General features: G+C 27.4%; 2 protein-coding genes across 2 annotated transcripts; both read left to right on the top strand.

The window, feature by feature from the left end:
• The first annotated feature begins 3,242 nt into the window (after positions 1-3,242).
• On the top strand, positions 3,243-4,382 carry LOC145947541 (leukocyte tyrosine kinase receptor-like). Its single transcript, XM_083057324.1, has 2 exons — positions 3,243-3,765; positions 4,030-4,382. The coding sequence occupies exons 1-2, from the start codon at positions 3,358-3,360 to the stop codon at positions 4,372-4,374; spliced, it is 753 nt and encodes a 250-aa protein (XP_082913450.1). The 5' UTR covers positions 3,243-3,357; the 3' UTR covers positions 4,375-4,382.
• Positions 4,383-7,287: 2,905 nt separating this feature from the next.
• Positions 7,288-15,497, top strand: LOC145947538 (proto-oncogene tyrosine-protein kinase ROS-like). Its single transcript, XM_083057321.1, has 9 exons — positions 7,288-8,050; positions 9,596-9,746; positions 10,117-10,198; positions 10,320-10,976; positions 11,212-12,644; positions 12,812-12,913; positions 13,613-13,806; positions 14,614-15,084; positions 15,390-15,497. The coding sequence occupies exons 1-9, from the start codon at positions 7,952-7,954 to the stop codon at positions 15,495-15,497; spliced, it is 3,297 nt and encodes a 1,098-aa protein (XP_082913447.1). The 5' UTR covers positions 7,288-7,951.
• The last annotated feature ends 723 nt before the right edge of the window (positions 15,498-16,220 follow it).

The following is a 16,220-nucleotide window of genomic DNA, read 5'->3' on the forward strand; positions in this document are numbered from 1 at the left end:
ACCAATTATGTACATATATGTATATACATGGCATGTACTTTAATGCATATACAAATTATGTGCACAAATGTATATACATGGTATGTACTTTAATGTATTGCCACAATTATATACATATATGTATATACATGGCATGTACGTTAACGTATATCCAAATTATATATATACATAGTATATACATGGCATGTACTTTAATGTATTGCCACAATTATGTACATATATGTATATACATGGCATGTACGTTAACGTATATCCAAATTATATATATACATAGTATATACATGGCATGTACTTTAATGTATTGCCACAATTATGTACATATATGTATATACATGGCATGTACGTTAATGTATATCCAAATTATGTATATGAGATGTATATACATAGTACATACAAGATAATTTTTTCATATTATGAAGAAAAAATGCATATACATAGCATATCCGAGGTTATGTGGGCATGCTTTATTGGAGTGTAAAAATTCCTAGATTTATTATGAATAATATAGATATTATTTTTATGTTTTCGATGTAGTAAATTTACTTCTTAATAGTATATGTTTGCATAAATTAATTTATCTTGCAATCCTATTTAGAGAATAAAGCTACTATAGATCGACATGAATAGAATACCTACAAGCAAACACAACTTGCCAATTATTTATTGCATTAATTATACTTCGGGACAATATTTGTAAGCATTTAATTTAAACATATGACCATTAATTAAGAGCATTTAATGATCATTTCCATGTATTAAAAAATCACTTAATGAATTACGGTTTCCTTTAAAGCTTTAAAGAATGGTCTATGATATATGTGAGGCTATATATAATTTTAAATAGGGTATACATTATGCACTTTTTTTACTTTTTTCACGAGGATTGTAAATATAAACATTTTTTAATTTTAAATGTAAAGCAGTGCAATTAAAAAATTAAAACTCTCTGTGAACAGTTTCCACGAATAATTATATTATATTTTCTCTGATTAATATTTATCACAATATAAAATAATAATATCTATTACATTAAAATATAAAATATGTTTGATTAATTTTACTAAAAGTAAAGTAAAATTAATCAAGCATATTTTTCAAATTCTTTCCATACCATATTGTCTCACGATTACCATGATTTTCAAAGTAAATTATAAGAAAATATTCTCTGTGTTGGAATAAGTAACTGTTGGAGTAACACTGATTGTAAGTATCGTCGATCATGCAGTGAGAAATGAATCATAAACGAAGCGCAGCAAATAAAGCATGATCAGATCAGTCTAGTCTGCGAAGTCAGTTACGATTGTGATTGCCACGAGAAAAGACAACGTTGCGCGTCAATTGATTCAAATACTGTCATATAAACGTCACACAACAATATGCACATATAGTGGATCCTAAAAGCATGCGTAGTATATAATATGCATACAAATGTAATCATAATTTTGTATATTTTAGTGAAACAAAAAATATGACAAATATCAACGTGGATAATATTATATGCTTACCCATACGGCACAAAAATACTGCAGCAATGATGATTGCAGAAATATTTCTTTGCAAGATTGCAAGATTGCAGAAATGTTGCAAAATGTTGCTGCAACATTGCTGCAATATTGCAGCAACGGTAAAATGTCCGCTTTCAGCAATATTGCAATACAATATTGCAGCAATATTGCAATGTAATATATATATTATAATGCTTTGTAATGACATAATAATTGGTATTTTTACATTCTAACAATCTATTGTCCTATCTACACCTAATAACACTGAAAAAACAATTTTGTTGACATAACCAAAGTTTGGTAAACCGTTCCAAATAATTTGGTTAATATATATGATTAACCAAATATTTTATTGTTCCAACTAAAATAAAATAAAAAACATTTCAAAAACGTGTATAGTAACTATATATATATATATATATATGTGTGTGTGTGTGTGTGTATGTGTGTGTGTGTGTGTGTGCGTGCGCGCGTATGTGTGTGTGTAAGTTGATAATAATTCCTTATTTTAATATTTTATTATTCACAAGCGGTCACCACCCATCCAAGTATTAACCGTGTCAAACGCTGCTTAACCTTCAGTGATCGGACGAGAACTGGTGCTGTTGTTGAAGCTATTTAAGTTGTTTATTATGCCAATTTGAGTATCAATTTTTACAAAACTAATAAACAAGTTTTTACATGTATGACTGTTGGCAATATTTTATAATTTAAAATACTTGTATATAATACGTTTTTTTATGAAGGTATTATAATTTGCACATACATTATATTATACATATATGCAATTAATAAACTGATTTTTTGAAAATATTTTTTTAATAATATTCAAATTTTATATATATATATAATTTTACAATGTTGCTGCAACATCATTATCGCATTATTGCAGCAACGTTCCATATTTATATTTCAATAATGTTGCTGCAATATTGCATTGCAATATGGAAGATTGCAATATTGCTGCAATATTGCTGCAAGGTCCTGTGCCGTATGGGTAAATAGCGGTGAAAGTGACAGAAAATTAATAATTCTATAATTTTCGGATTGCTTATAAATTGTTCGATTATATTTTTATTGATTATCTTTTTACGAAATATTAAAAGAAATTACAACAAAGATATATTATTATTTTCGATAGAATCAAGTGAATACGTGTCGCTTCGTATTTATTTTTGTTATTGGTTCCCATTGAAAAATTATAAAAATTACTATTTACTAGAATATTGTGATTAATCATAAAAAGATATATTAAAATGTAATATTGGAAGACAATAACGCGATTCGCAAACTAGATTCTAAAGAATTCCATCAAGCACATAATAAAGTATCGAGTCAATTAGATCAAATCTGAATCATCCATAGAATAAAAAAAATACAATACTGGTGATTAAAAATTGAGCGCCAACATTCACCAAAGAAAGATATTATTATGTTTAAGATGAGATTATGCGTTTTATTGAAAAGTTTAATGCTGGTGAAAGCAGCTATCGCAATTTTGACAAAGAATCATACCGTTCCGCACAACCTTTTCACGCAGGTAAGAGATTTTTTTCGCTTCATTAAAAAACAATTAAATGTTATTACAAGTAATAGTGCAGTTTATTTGAGTAAAAACGATTTAAAAGAGATAGTAATACAATAATTTTTATTAGACATGCATATGCATTTTATTCTATTTCGTTGAATTACTTGAAATAAAACGAAATATATATATGTTTAATGTTATATGAATTTAAATTATCTTTTTTTTTTAATATAAGTTACATTAATTTTCAACATTTCGCAGGTGTTTAAAGGGAACGTCAAGGATTTAGAAAAACCGAAATCAGAGACATCCGTTGCCATAAAAATGTTGGGAAAGTGTGCTTCCATGGAAGAAAGAAAGAAATTCTTTCAAGAGGCTAGGCTTATGAATCACTTTAGACATGAAAATGTGTTAAGACTGTTAGCTGTCTGCTTAGACGAGGATTTTCCATTACTCGTGTTGGAATTAATGGAAAGTGATCTGCAACAATATTTGAGAGAGTGTCGAATATTCCAACCTTCTGATTTACACGCTTTGCGTCTACACGACTTGCTCGCCATTTGCGAAGATGTTGCGCGAGGCTGTTGTTATTTGGAAGAGCTGCGTTTTGTGCATAGAGATCTCGCGTGCCGAAATTGCTTAGTGTCTGCGAGAGATCGCGAGAATCGTATCGTCAAAATCGGTGATTTCGGACTTGCCAGAGATATTTACAGGGATGACTATTACCGCAAGGTAGATATAATTAATTAAAACAGATAAAACTATTTGGAAGTATTTTTCTATTGTTGCGTCTTTAAAATATTATTGTATATCTTTAAGTCAAATTGAATTTAAGAAAAATGAAGACCATGTATATATTTTTATATATATTTCTCCAATATATATGTATATAATGTATAATGCAAAATATTAGTAAACGTTTTTTGCTTAAGAATACTTATTTAAAAAATTGATAATTAGAATAGAAGATTTAACTTTATTGAAATTATATTTTAGGAAGGAGAAGATCTGCTTCCTGTTCGTTGGATGGCACAGGAATCCCTAGTGAACGGAATATTTACTTCTTATAGCGATGTTTGGTCATTCGGTGTACTAATGTGGGAGATTACATCGTTAGGTGAACAACCTTACTCTACCAGAACTAATTTCGAAGTGATGGATTATGTACGCGCGGGAGGCAGATTGCAGATGCCTCTCAACTGTCCATCCTCGTCATATCAACTAATGCAGCGTTGCTGGAGTGCAGCAAATGACAGACCAAACTTTAAATTTTGTCTGAACAATATTATAGCTTTAAGAAGCCACACAGAAGACGCAATACTGGATCCGACGCATCAATGATTATTATATAGCCGGCAATTAATTAATTGTTTGTATATGTGTATGTTAAGAAGAAACGTTGAGTTTTACATCTATGAGATATTTGAAATTATACTGTCAGTATTATACGTTTATATATATATATATATATATATATATATATATATATATATATGTATATATATATATATATATCAGTATGTGAATTGGTCATTGTCATTTCATAATTTATATTTATTTTTCAAAGATGCGTAATAAACTATATATTTACTAGAAGTTGTATAACTGCTCGAATGCAGATGCATCCTGATCTGTCACAAAGGGAAATCTTATTACGTAAGAGAAAGATATAACTTGCTATTCGTAAATTAGCTTTAAAGAATTTACCGAATGATAAAGAAAAAGTATATCAATTTGGAGATTAAAGTTTTATTTTCTATTATATTAATTCAGTATCATAGCACGAAAATGACAAACGTTTTTTAATTAGGCCAAGTCAATGCTTTATTAGAAAGTGGTAGAGAATTCGGTACTCCGTAAATTCGCTAGTTGCATAGATGTTATCTCAGAGAAGAATCAAATGACTTCTTGAAAAACGATTCCAACTTATCTCATTATGGCATTGCATGTTTATTTAAAACTTTAAATAGGTAAGGCATTTTTTTCTCTATTTTTTCTTTAAGTAAAAACTATTTTTCTTAGTAAATAAATCATGGGAGTAAACAAATCATGGCTTGACTTTCTTCGATTGTTGAAAGAATTTTTGTCTCATTATTCAGTTTTTATATTAGTTTCAAATTAATTAATTAATTTCTTCTAATAAGTAACTCTATCTTAACTTGACTTTCTTTTTCACGAGTGCGTTTGTTATCACTAAAATTTCTATAATGTTTATATTTTAACATATATATAAGATATATATATTTTTATTATCATTTTCTTCATGATCATAAAAATTTTATAAATTCCTGTATTTAAAAACATCTTATGAAATATTTTTTAATGCAAACGAATTTTCTGGATAGCATAATGCTATAAACTTTTGATTTATGACTGATAAAAATATGTACATACATATATAACACATATATATAACATATATATATACCTATATATATATACATTAAGTGATAAATAGTGTATATAAATTCTCACATATAGCAAAAGTGACAGCTTATTGCGCATATTATTCATAGATTGATTAATTGTCCCCAATTCGAAGTTCAACTGCACCAATCTTTCACTTCGATGTTTAGTAGCCGTTGAGCATGCGAATTATTTTAACTTTCTGATTTTCTATATAAATTTCGTTAAATGAAAAATAAATTACCGTGCAAGTTTTAAATAAAAATTAGTAAATTTAAACATATCTTGAGAAATAAAAATGTTTTAGATATTACAAACAATTTATGTAAATGTATCACAAACTTATTAAGTAACAAAAAAAAAATGAAATGAATGAAATCATTAATTTTTTAAATTCTTTCTTTTAAATCTAACAATTATATTATAATAATACATATTGTTTAATAATTTTAATATATCGTCTGAATTAAATTTAATTTTAAGTTTTAATTTGATTACATAACATTGATTTTTGAATGTGTGATGTAAAATTAATAAACTTTATATACATTTTTATTTAATTGAAACTCTCTTTTGTTTTACGTATTATATAGTTTTAATTACACAAATAGTGTATTATCTGCAATATATAACATTCAATTTTCTCCATGAAAAAAATGTTTTATTTGTGTAAAGTATATAAATTAGAGTATACGAGAATACTTTTCTTCGTAACTTCTTGGACCGAAGTTTCAAAGATCCTCCAGAATCCCTAGATTTCCTTGACGAAAACGTTATGGTCATTCTCGTTTGCGTTAACAGTTTTAGTAAAACACATAATGTTTGTAACGTTTCTAACATAACAATTTTCTCTTCTTGTAGATATTTTTATACTCGATCGGCTTTCATACGATTCTCGACTATGACCAATGTTCCATGTAATCTTCACAATGATTTAAATACCACTAATCGAATTGATGTTCCTCCATGTATCTCGATAAATTTTGAGTTTTCTCTTACTTAATAAAACTCTTAGTTGATAAAACTATTTCAAGATCGATTATAATGATTTATATAATCAAGCTATAAAACTATATAGTATATTTTCTTCGATTAAACTCAATGTACAATGTAACGAGTGTAGTATATTCGATTGTATCAAAAACAATAATATAAGCGTAATTAAATTTCGCAATTTTCAAAACTTTCAAGTAGAAAAGCGATCAAATGAAAAAGAATATATATTATTATTTTACAACATATTTTACTTTCTTAATATTTTTAATATATTATTATTTCAAAATTTAACTAACAAATTACCGTTTCATTAATATTTTTTTGACAGAAATCAGCTATTTAAGACGTTTATACGGATTTAATGAACGTATCAACGACGCACGAAAATCCAATACCTTAATTATTGATTGTATTGCATAAAAGTATTCAAATGGGATCTGCATTTAAGAACCTACGTTAATCTCTTTAATCATTATTTTAATACGATGTTTGAATTCGCTTGTTCGATAACAGAACACAAAATTTATTGCAATAAAGTAAGTTTGTAGAAGTTTTTGATTATAATAAATTATTTTTATATGTTAAGATCTTTTTTTTATTTCAAACCGGACCCTACTATAAAAATGAGCCTCATATAGGATATATATATATATATATATATATATATATATATATATATATAGAATATAATTATTCGTGAAAACTGTTGGAATAAGTAACTGTTGGAAGAAACACTGATTGTGAGTATCATCGATCAAGCAGAGAGAAATGAATCATAAACAGAGGGCAGCAAATAAAGCATGATCAGATCGGTCTAGTCTGCGGAGTCAGTTATGATTGCGATTGCCACGAGAAAAGACAATGTTGCGCGTTATTTGATTCAAATAATATACTGTCATATAAACATCACACATCAATATGCACAAATAGTGGATTCTAAAAACATGCATAGTATACAGTATACAATATGCATAGAAAAAGTAATCATAATTTTTTATATTTTTAGTGAAACAAGAAATGACAAATATCTCAATGTGGATAATATTTTTATGCTTGAATAGCGGTGAAAGTGATAGAAAATATAAAATTCTATAATTTTTGGATTGCTTATAAATTGTTCCATTATCTTTTTATTGATTATCTTTTTACGAAATATTAAAAGAAATTACAACAAAAATATATTATTATCTTCGATACAATCAAGTGAATACGTGTTGCTTCGTGCTGTTATTGGTTCCCATCGAAAAATTATAAAAATTACTATTTACTAAAAATTCCTTCATATGATCTAAGATATATATATTGTGATTGATTATAAAAAGATATATTAAAATGTAATATTGGAAGACAGTAACGCGGTTCGGAAACTAGATTCTAAAGAATTCATCGATTCATAATAAAGTATCGAGTCGATTAGATCAAATCTGAATCATCCATAGAATAAAAAGAAAATCAATACTGGTGACTAAAAATTGAGCGCCAACATTCACCGAAGGAAGTAATTATTATCTTTAAGATGAGATTATGCGTTTTATTGAAATGTTTAATGCTGGTGAAAGCAGCTATTGCGATTTTGACAAAGAATCATACCGTCCCGGACAATCTTTTTACGCAAGTAAGAAATTTTTTTTGCCCTATTAAAAAACAATTAAATGTTATTACAAGTAATTGTGCAGTTTATTTGAGTAACTCAAACTCATGTGTAATATAGTATATTACTACAAAATGTATAATAAAATAAAACTATACATAAAACTAAAAAGTATAATGCAATGAGAAAGGATAAATAAAGCTTGAAAATTTTATTTTGTTTTTAAATGGATGTATAATATAGTTAAACTTAATTATGACGAAATATTAAAATTTGACTGTATTATGTTTGTGTTTCTATTCCTATTTTTAAGAATAATAATTATTAATATTAATGAGATGTTCTGTTAATTTTTCACTATTTTGATACATACATTCATACATACACACACACATAAACATATATATATATATATATATATATATATATATATATATATATATATGACACTTGAATTGAGTTTCATGTGATTTTTCATCAATTTGTAATAAAAACTAATTTACCTTATTAAATAATTATAATTATTTAATGATATAATAAGACTTGTAAATTAATTCTTATTTAACTAAATTAATTCAAAGTGACAGCGTCATTTTGATGTATCAAGGATAGTTGCATTTGTCCTATATACATATAAAGAAATGTCGACTATATTGGTATAATAAAATTCAAATTGTATCAGTTAACTTTATAGGGCCAATAGTTAAATGGACAATATACGTAATAGCAATAACCAGCTATCCGTGTTTAAATTTATTGATGTATGTATATAATATTCATAGTATATCCATTTATATAGCCATATTTATATAGCCATATATATTCTTATATATCGTGGTAAAGTCAATCGAAAGTTTTTGGTATCAGGTTTTCCAGAATTTGTTTGGGTTAAAAGATAAAACCATAATCAAAAAGAATTTCGACAAGATTTTAAGTACAAAAATTAATATAATTTCTATAATCACACACTTGCACATAAATGAAAATATTTTAAACATTTTTATTCTTGAAATACAAACGTTATTATATCGAAATTTTAATTAAAACATACGGATTATTACAAAATAAACTCACTTATTTTAAAAAGTTAACTAACAATCGCAAAAAAACTAAATCATGAACATTAACTATCAGCAAAATCGCTTCAAGAATCGAAGAGAGTAACATTTTCATATAACATTTATTAAAAAAGAAACAATTATGAATTCTTATTAAATAATCCTTATTCTGCCTATTCTGCGTGAGTTTCTTTTTAATACAAGAATCATGTTTGATATTTCGCAAGAAAATATAATGAAAAATAATAAGAATAAATATTTTAGAAATAAAATTACATAATATTTAACGCATTATAAATGAGAAATGGAATTATAAAATATCAAGCTAAAATTATTACAAAACAACAAATTTTATGCTTATTTTATTTATTTTGACATACGATGTTATTTTTTATGGTAATCTTATTTATATATATTTTTATATATACTATTTTATTTATCATTAATGATACCGTAGAATTTCTGGCCTAGCTGTCTAACTTATTTTTTTTATATGTTATATTTTATTAAGGATATTCCAATGCCCGAAAACAACAATTATCTCATTTTACAAAATCTCCAGCCGGATCAGAATTATTCTGAAAGCGTGACTATAAGAAGTGAAGTCAATGAAGTAGATGAAGTTACATTTGCAAATATGTCCATGAACCCAGAATCTATTGGTAAGATGCAATGAATATATGAAACGTTAATAAAAAATTTACAAAAAATTTACAAGTTGTAAGCAAAATGTAAATTCAAGAGAGAGTAAAAATTATAAAAAAAAAATATTAAACTATTTTCTAATAACAAGGATAATATAAAATGCATTCTGTCGAAAAGAGAGACACAATGTAGACTCTGTATGTAAAATAAAGCAAAATTTAGATAACACTATCAATTTCATTATTTTTCTTGTTTGTTTTATATCATTAATTTTTTTTCTTCTTTCTTTATTTTCGTTGCACGTTAAATTATTATTTTTTTTTTTTAATTTACCGAGATAATCAACTTCAACATACATATAAATATGTACCATCTTAAAATCTCTAGGAAAAATTCCGAGCGAGCCAAGAACATTCGTAGAGTTCAATGGATTTCTAAATGAAAAAATCAACATTTCTGTGACATTCAGGTGAAGAATCTAAGTTTTTAGTCTATATCCTTTTTTTCTCTAAAATTTAACATAGAAATATAAAAATATTGATACTGTTAAAAATTTATTAAATATGAAAAGGCTAAATTTTATCTAACAGGTGGAATCAACCTACACTTGAAAATAAAGTGATACAAGGATATACAGTGCAATGTTGGTTCATCGAGAACCTAAAAAAGATTCAAATCTTTGACGAGAAAACTATTTTAACTACAATGGAGTGCACAGAATATAATCTAAAACCTAATACAACGTACTATTATCGAGTACGAGCGCATACTAAAGCTGGTGCTGGTCCTTATACAGATTTAATGAACGTATCAACGACGCACGAAAATCCGATACCTCAATTATTGATTGCAGTGAATAATACTATTGCAATATGGGATCTGGATTCAAGAACATACGTCAATCTCTTTACCCTTAATAGCAATGTTAATGCAATAGAAGTGGTTTATTCTGTAGCAGAACATAAAATTTATTGGATCCAATTGGATGAGCATGATTATATACTACGAGAGTTAATGATAGGGGATATGAATAAAAATAATATTACGATAATAACTAGTTTAAAAAAAAATACACACCCTCTGTGCATCGATTGGATAGGAAGAAATCTATATTGGATGGAATATGACGTCTCAGGGAAATCCATTATAAAGCTGGACTTAACAATGTGGCAAAATGGCACAATCAAATATGATAAAATTTTGAGCAGAGAAAATTATTTTTATTTTACTGTACAACCGTCTGTGGGGTACGTTAACTTTTATTCACTTGAAAAAATAAACACTTTTGTGTCTTTCACTTAAGAATTTATATTATTTTCTAATTTTGCAATAATATAATATGATTTTGTAATAAAGATATAAAGAATCATAAAATCATTATTTATCATAAAATTGTAAGAACTTAAGCTTATTATTTTTTTAACTTCACGTTTAAAATTATGTTTTATAATACACATATATAATAATATATATATTTTCCAGATTTTTATATTGGATAGAAGGGTTAGATGCAGAGTCATATATACAGTATGTAATAATGAAATCGGATCTTGACGGAAGAAATGTGCAATCTTTTTTAAGAACCGATATGACCTGTAGTCCATACAAAACACCATTTTTTAAAACTTTTTATCAAATTAAGCTTGACATCACAAATACAGAGGAGCCGCTAATATTCTGGAGAAAAAACCTTGAATTAATTGTGGAGAACATTAAAACAAATAAATGCAATTCGATTTCAACTGCTGAAATGGGCGCAAACTTTGTGTCACATTTTATTAATGATAAAACAAACATTTATTTAAGTGGACCTTATGCAAATACATCAGATTTTTATCTTTATATTTTAAAAAAGAAGTATGCACTTGTCGACAGTGAAAAAAACGCATCTAAACACGTGCAAATAATAAACAGCACGGATTACTTTAATCCTCTAATATCGTTTGGTAAATCATCCTCCTTACAACCATATCCTCGGACGGAATGCCTTACGCCTGATGAAAAGAATTATAATATTACAATAGTAAAAATAACAGCGCACAGTATTGTTTTGAACTTTACAAAACCAAATCGCAAGCACAAATGCAAAAACAACATACCTACTATTAAATATATCACCTACGTAAGCTGTTTGTATAATAACCTTAATAACAAGTTCGATGAATTCTATATGCAGACATACGAGCGGCATTATGAAATTCAGAATTTATCACCGTTTACAAAATACAAGCTGAAGCTAGCTGTGAGCAATTTTTACTCTGATCAATTATCGATGGACCTGCAATTCCGATCGGAAGTCATACTAAGAACTAACGAAAGCAAACTCAATGCACCAGAAAATGTGAACGTTCAGGTTCTGACGCCGACTATAGCGGCAGTTTATTGGATGCTACCCACGAAACTGAATTGTGCGACAGTAACTTATAGAGTATATTGGGAAACAATTAACTCGGTGAACAGCACGCAACCGATAGAAAAGCCATCTATTAATAATAAAGTAGACAACAAATTTTTTACTATAATCCAATCGTTGCTGCCAGAACAGAAATACTTTGTATATTTACGTGTGTATCCAGCCAACTTCACCAATCTCTATAATGACAGTTTGACCAAAACCGTGTACACGTACTCGGAACCGAACAATATAACTTTGAGCGGAGTTAACATAAACAATATGAATATTTCGTGGATGCCTAGCGTTAATTTGACGATCCATTACGTACTGGAATACAAAAATGATGTGATGCAAAAGTGGCAAATCGCAGATAATTTTGAGACGAATAATAAGACAGTAACGTATTATATAAAAAGCTTGCTACCGGCAACTTTATACAAGTTTCGTTTAATACTGACATATCCTGAATACGAGAACTTTACATGGCCATCTGATGAAAGATTTATTTTTGAAACACTTGGTAAGCAAATATGATAATATGTAGATATTTTAATATGATCTGTTTATTTTACATACATATAAATGAATTACATAATTTTAAGAATAAAATATTTTTAATGATAAAATTATAAGTAGAAATATTCAAATAAAACAAAAAAATTAATACTATATTTTTATGTAACAAAGGTGACGATTCGATAATTCGAGCTACGCAATATAATCTAACATTGATGTTAAGCCTTGCTGCTATCGTTATTGTAATCTGCATCTCCTACTTTATTTATTGTTGTAAGTATATTTGATACACATTTTTTAAATTACAAATTATGATTAATGTAATAAGTGGAGAGATTTTTCAAAAAACATTAACTTATTTAAAACAAGGTTAAGAATATTTATTGACCAACACTGGCTAAGACTAATTCTTATATTATAAGACTTTATTTTGAGAATAATCTCAATTCGAGATTTATTTCCCGAATCCCCCCTAACCCCCTTTCAGAATTATAGGCGAGAAAAATATAGATCCGAAAGTCGCTGAATCGGGAAACGAACCCGAGACCTTTCGCTTGCCGGGCGACTGCTCTCACCAACTGAGCTATTCAGACCCTTCGATTCTATACTTTTCTCTGCCTTGATAAACAATTCCAATCAACTATCAGTTGGTGAGAGCAGTCGCCCGGCAAGCGAAAGGTCTCGTGTTCCCGATTCAGCGACTTTCGGATCTATATTTTTCTCGCCTATAATTCTTTAAGGGGGTTAGAGGGGATTCGGGAAATAAATCTCGAATTGAGATTGTTCCCAAAATAAAGTCTTATAATATAAGAATTAGTCTTAGCCAGTGTTGGTCAATAAATATTCTTAACCTTGTTTTAAAAATTCGACTGGCAAATCACATCTTACATAATAACTTATTTGTTTAAAGAGCAAAATTTAAAATTTGCAATGCATAATATTATTTAAATATATTATAACTTTATATAACAGTATACCGACAACGCAAAGAAGATAACGAGCAAGTTTTGACTAGGATTCTACATGAGGTACTTATCGGAAACGTTCAGCATAATGCGTTATACAGTCCTGCGTTGCATTATAATCCAAATAAATTTATGCTGACTAAAATCAGACGTGAGCAAATCACACTAACGAAACTCCTTGGCAGCGGCGCATTCGGATTGGTAAATTTTTCGTAACGTCATATTTTAAGTCATTAATGTTTAGATGTAGAAATGAGAAATACACATTTCTTAGTCAATCTTACACCGAAAAAATTGTTTTCTTGAAATGCATTAATAAGTCTTCTTAATAGATAAGAATATTTCCATTTTTTAAATTGAGAATATATTTTCAATTTCTTTTGCAACTTCAGCGCCGCAATAAATAAATATAATAAATTAATAATAAATTTAAAATAAAAATTAATAAAATAAAATTATTTAAATTTATAATAAATTTATAAGTTTACAATTAATATTAAAAATAATAACATAATAAGCAAAAATGTGTATTTAACTATGTCAAACACATAAAACATATATTCAATTATATGTGAAACATTTAAATATACATGTAATAAGTAACAAATGTCCATTTGTAAGACTGTTTTTTGTTATATCGATTAATCATTTTAATAATACACGGATAAAAAGACATCTCATCAAGTATATATTCTTGTATGTAAAGAATATCTCTTTAGAGATTTTCTCTCCTAAATTAAGAGAATCTTTTTAGCGCTTATTTTATTGGAAGATATTATAAAGATAAGTGACATATACTTAAGATGAGAATACAATTTTTTCGGATATATAAATCAACTTTCTAAAAGAAATAGTAATACACTAATTTTCATGAGACATACATATGCACTTTATTTTTTATCGTTGAATTATTGAAAATAAATTAAAATATATATGTATAATGTTATATAAAATTAAATTATCTTTTCTTATTTAATAAAAGTTACATTAATTTTCAATATTTCGCAGGTGTACCAAGGGAATGTCAAGGATTTAGAAGAACCGGGATCAGAGACATCCGTTGCCATAAAAATGTTAGAAAAGTGTGCTTCTGTCGAAGAAAAAAAGAAATTCTTGCAAGAAGCTAAGCTTATGAGTCACTTTAGACATGAACATGTGTTAAGATTACTAGCTGTCTGCTTAGACGAGGATTCTCCATTACTCGTGTTGGAATTAATGGAAACTGATCTGCTAAAATATTTGAGAGAGTTTCGAATATTACAACCTTCTGATTTACACGCTTTGCGTCTACAAGACTTGCTCGCTATGTGCGAAGATGTTGCGCGAGGCTGTTGCTATTTAGAAGAGCTGCGCTTTGTGCATAGAGATCTCGCGTGCCGAAATTGTTTAGTGTCTGCGAGAGATCGTGAGAATCGTATTGTCAAAATCGGTGATTTCGGACTTGCTAGAGATATTTACAGAAATGACTATTACCGCAAGGTAGATATAATTAATAAAAAAAGATGAAACTTTTTGAAAGTGTTTTTCTATTGTAATAGCTTTTTATAATATTATATATATCTTTAATAAAATATATATATATATATATATAGAATTTAAGAAAAATGAAGACTATGCATATATTTTTGTATATATTTCTCCAATATATATGTATATAATGTATAATGCAAAATATTAGTAAACAAAATGTATAATGCAAAATATTAGTTTCTTGCTTAAAAATACTTATTGCAAAAATGGATAATTAGAATAAGATATTTATCTTTGTTAAAATTTTATTTTAGGAAGGTGAAGGTCTGCTTCCTGTTCGCTGGATGGCACCGGAATCCCTAGCGAACGGAATATTTACTTCTCAGAGCGATGTTTGGTCATTCGGAGTACTACCCACATAACCTCGGATATGCTATGTATATGCATTTTTTCTTCATAATATGAAAAAATTATCTTGTATGTACTATGTATATACATCTCATATACATAATTTGGATATACATTAACGTACATGCCATGTATATACATATATGTACATAATTGTGGCAATACATTAAAGTACATGCCATGTATATACTATGTATATATATAATTTGGATATACGTTAACGTACATGCCATGTATATACATATATGTACATAATTGTGGCAATACATTAAAGTACATGCCATGTATATACTATGTATATATATAATTTGGATATACGTTAACGTACATGCCATGTATATACATATATGTATATAATTGTGGCAATACATTAAAGTACATACCATGTATATACATTTGTGCACATAATTTGTATATGCATTAAAGTACATGCCATGTATATACATATATGTACATAATTGGTGCAATACTTTAAAGTACATACTATGTATATACATAATTTGGATATACATTAAAGTACATACCATGTATATACATATATGTACATAATTGTGGTAATACATTAAAGTACATACCATGTATATACATTCGTGCACATAATTTGGATATACATTAAAGTACATGCCATGTATATACATTATGTACATAATTGTGGTAATACATTAAAGTACATACCATGTATATACATACGTGCACATAATTTGGATATACATTAAAGTACATGCCATGTATATACA

Source organism: Prenolepis imparis, unplaced genomic scaffold (genome assembly GCF_030444845.1).
Source record: "Prenolepis imparis isolate NDT839.2.m4 unplaced genomic scaffold, iyPreImpa1.0 SCAF_98, whole genome shotgun sequence".
Taxonomy (NCBI): Eukaryota; Metazoa; Arthropoda; class Insecta; order Hymenoptera; family Formicidae; genus Prenolepis; species Prenolepis imparis.

Coding starts and splice junctions, on each gene's coding strand:
- LOC145947541 (XM_083057324.1), top strand. CDS start 3,358: ATGTTGGGAAAGTGTGCTTCCATGGAAGAAAGAAAGAAATTCTTTCAA. Junction 3,766..4,029: donor GGGATGACTATTACCGCAAG/GTAGATATAATT, acceptor ATTATATTTTAG/GAAGGAGAAGATCTGCTTCC.
- LOC145947538 (XM_083057321.1), top strand. CDS start 7,952: ATGAGATTATGCGTTTTATTGAAATGTTTAATGCTGGTGAAAGCAGCT. Junction 12,645..12,811: donor ATTTATTTTTGAAACACTTG/GTAAGCAAATAT, acceptor TATGTAACAAAG/GTGACGATTCGATAATTCGA. Junction 13,807..14,613: donor GCAGCGGCGCATTCGGATTG/GTAAATTTTTCG, acceptor AATATTTCGCAG/GTGTACCAAGGGAATGTCAA.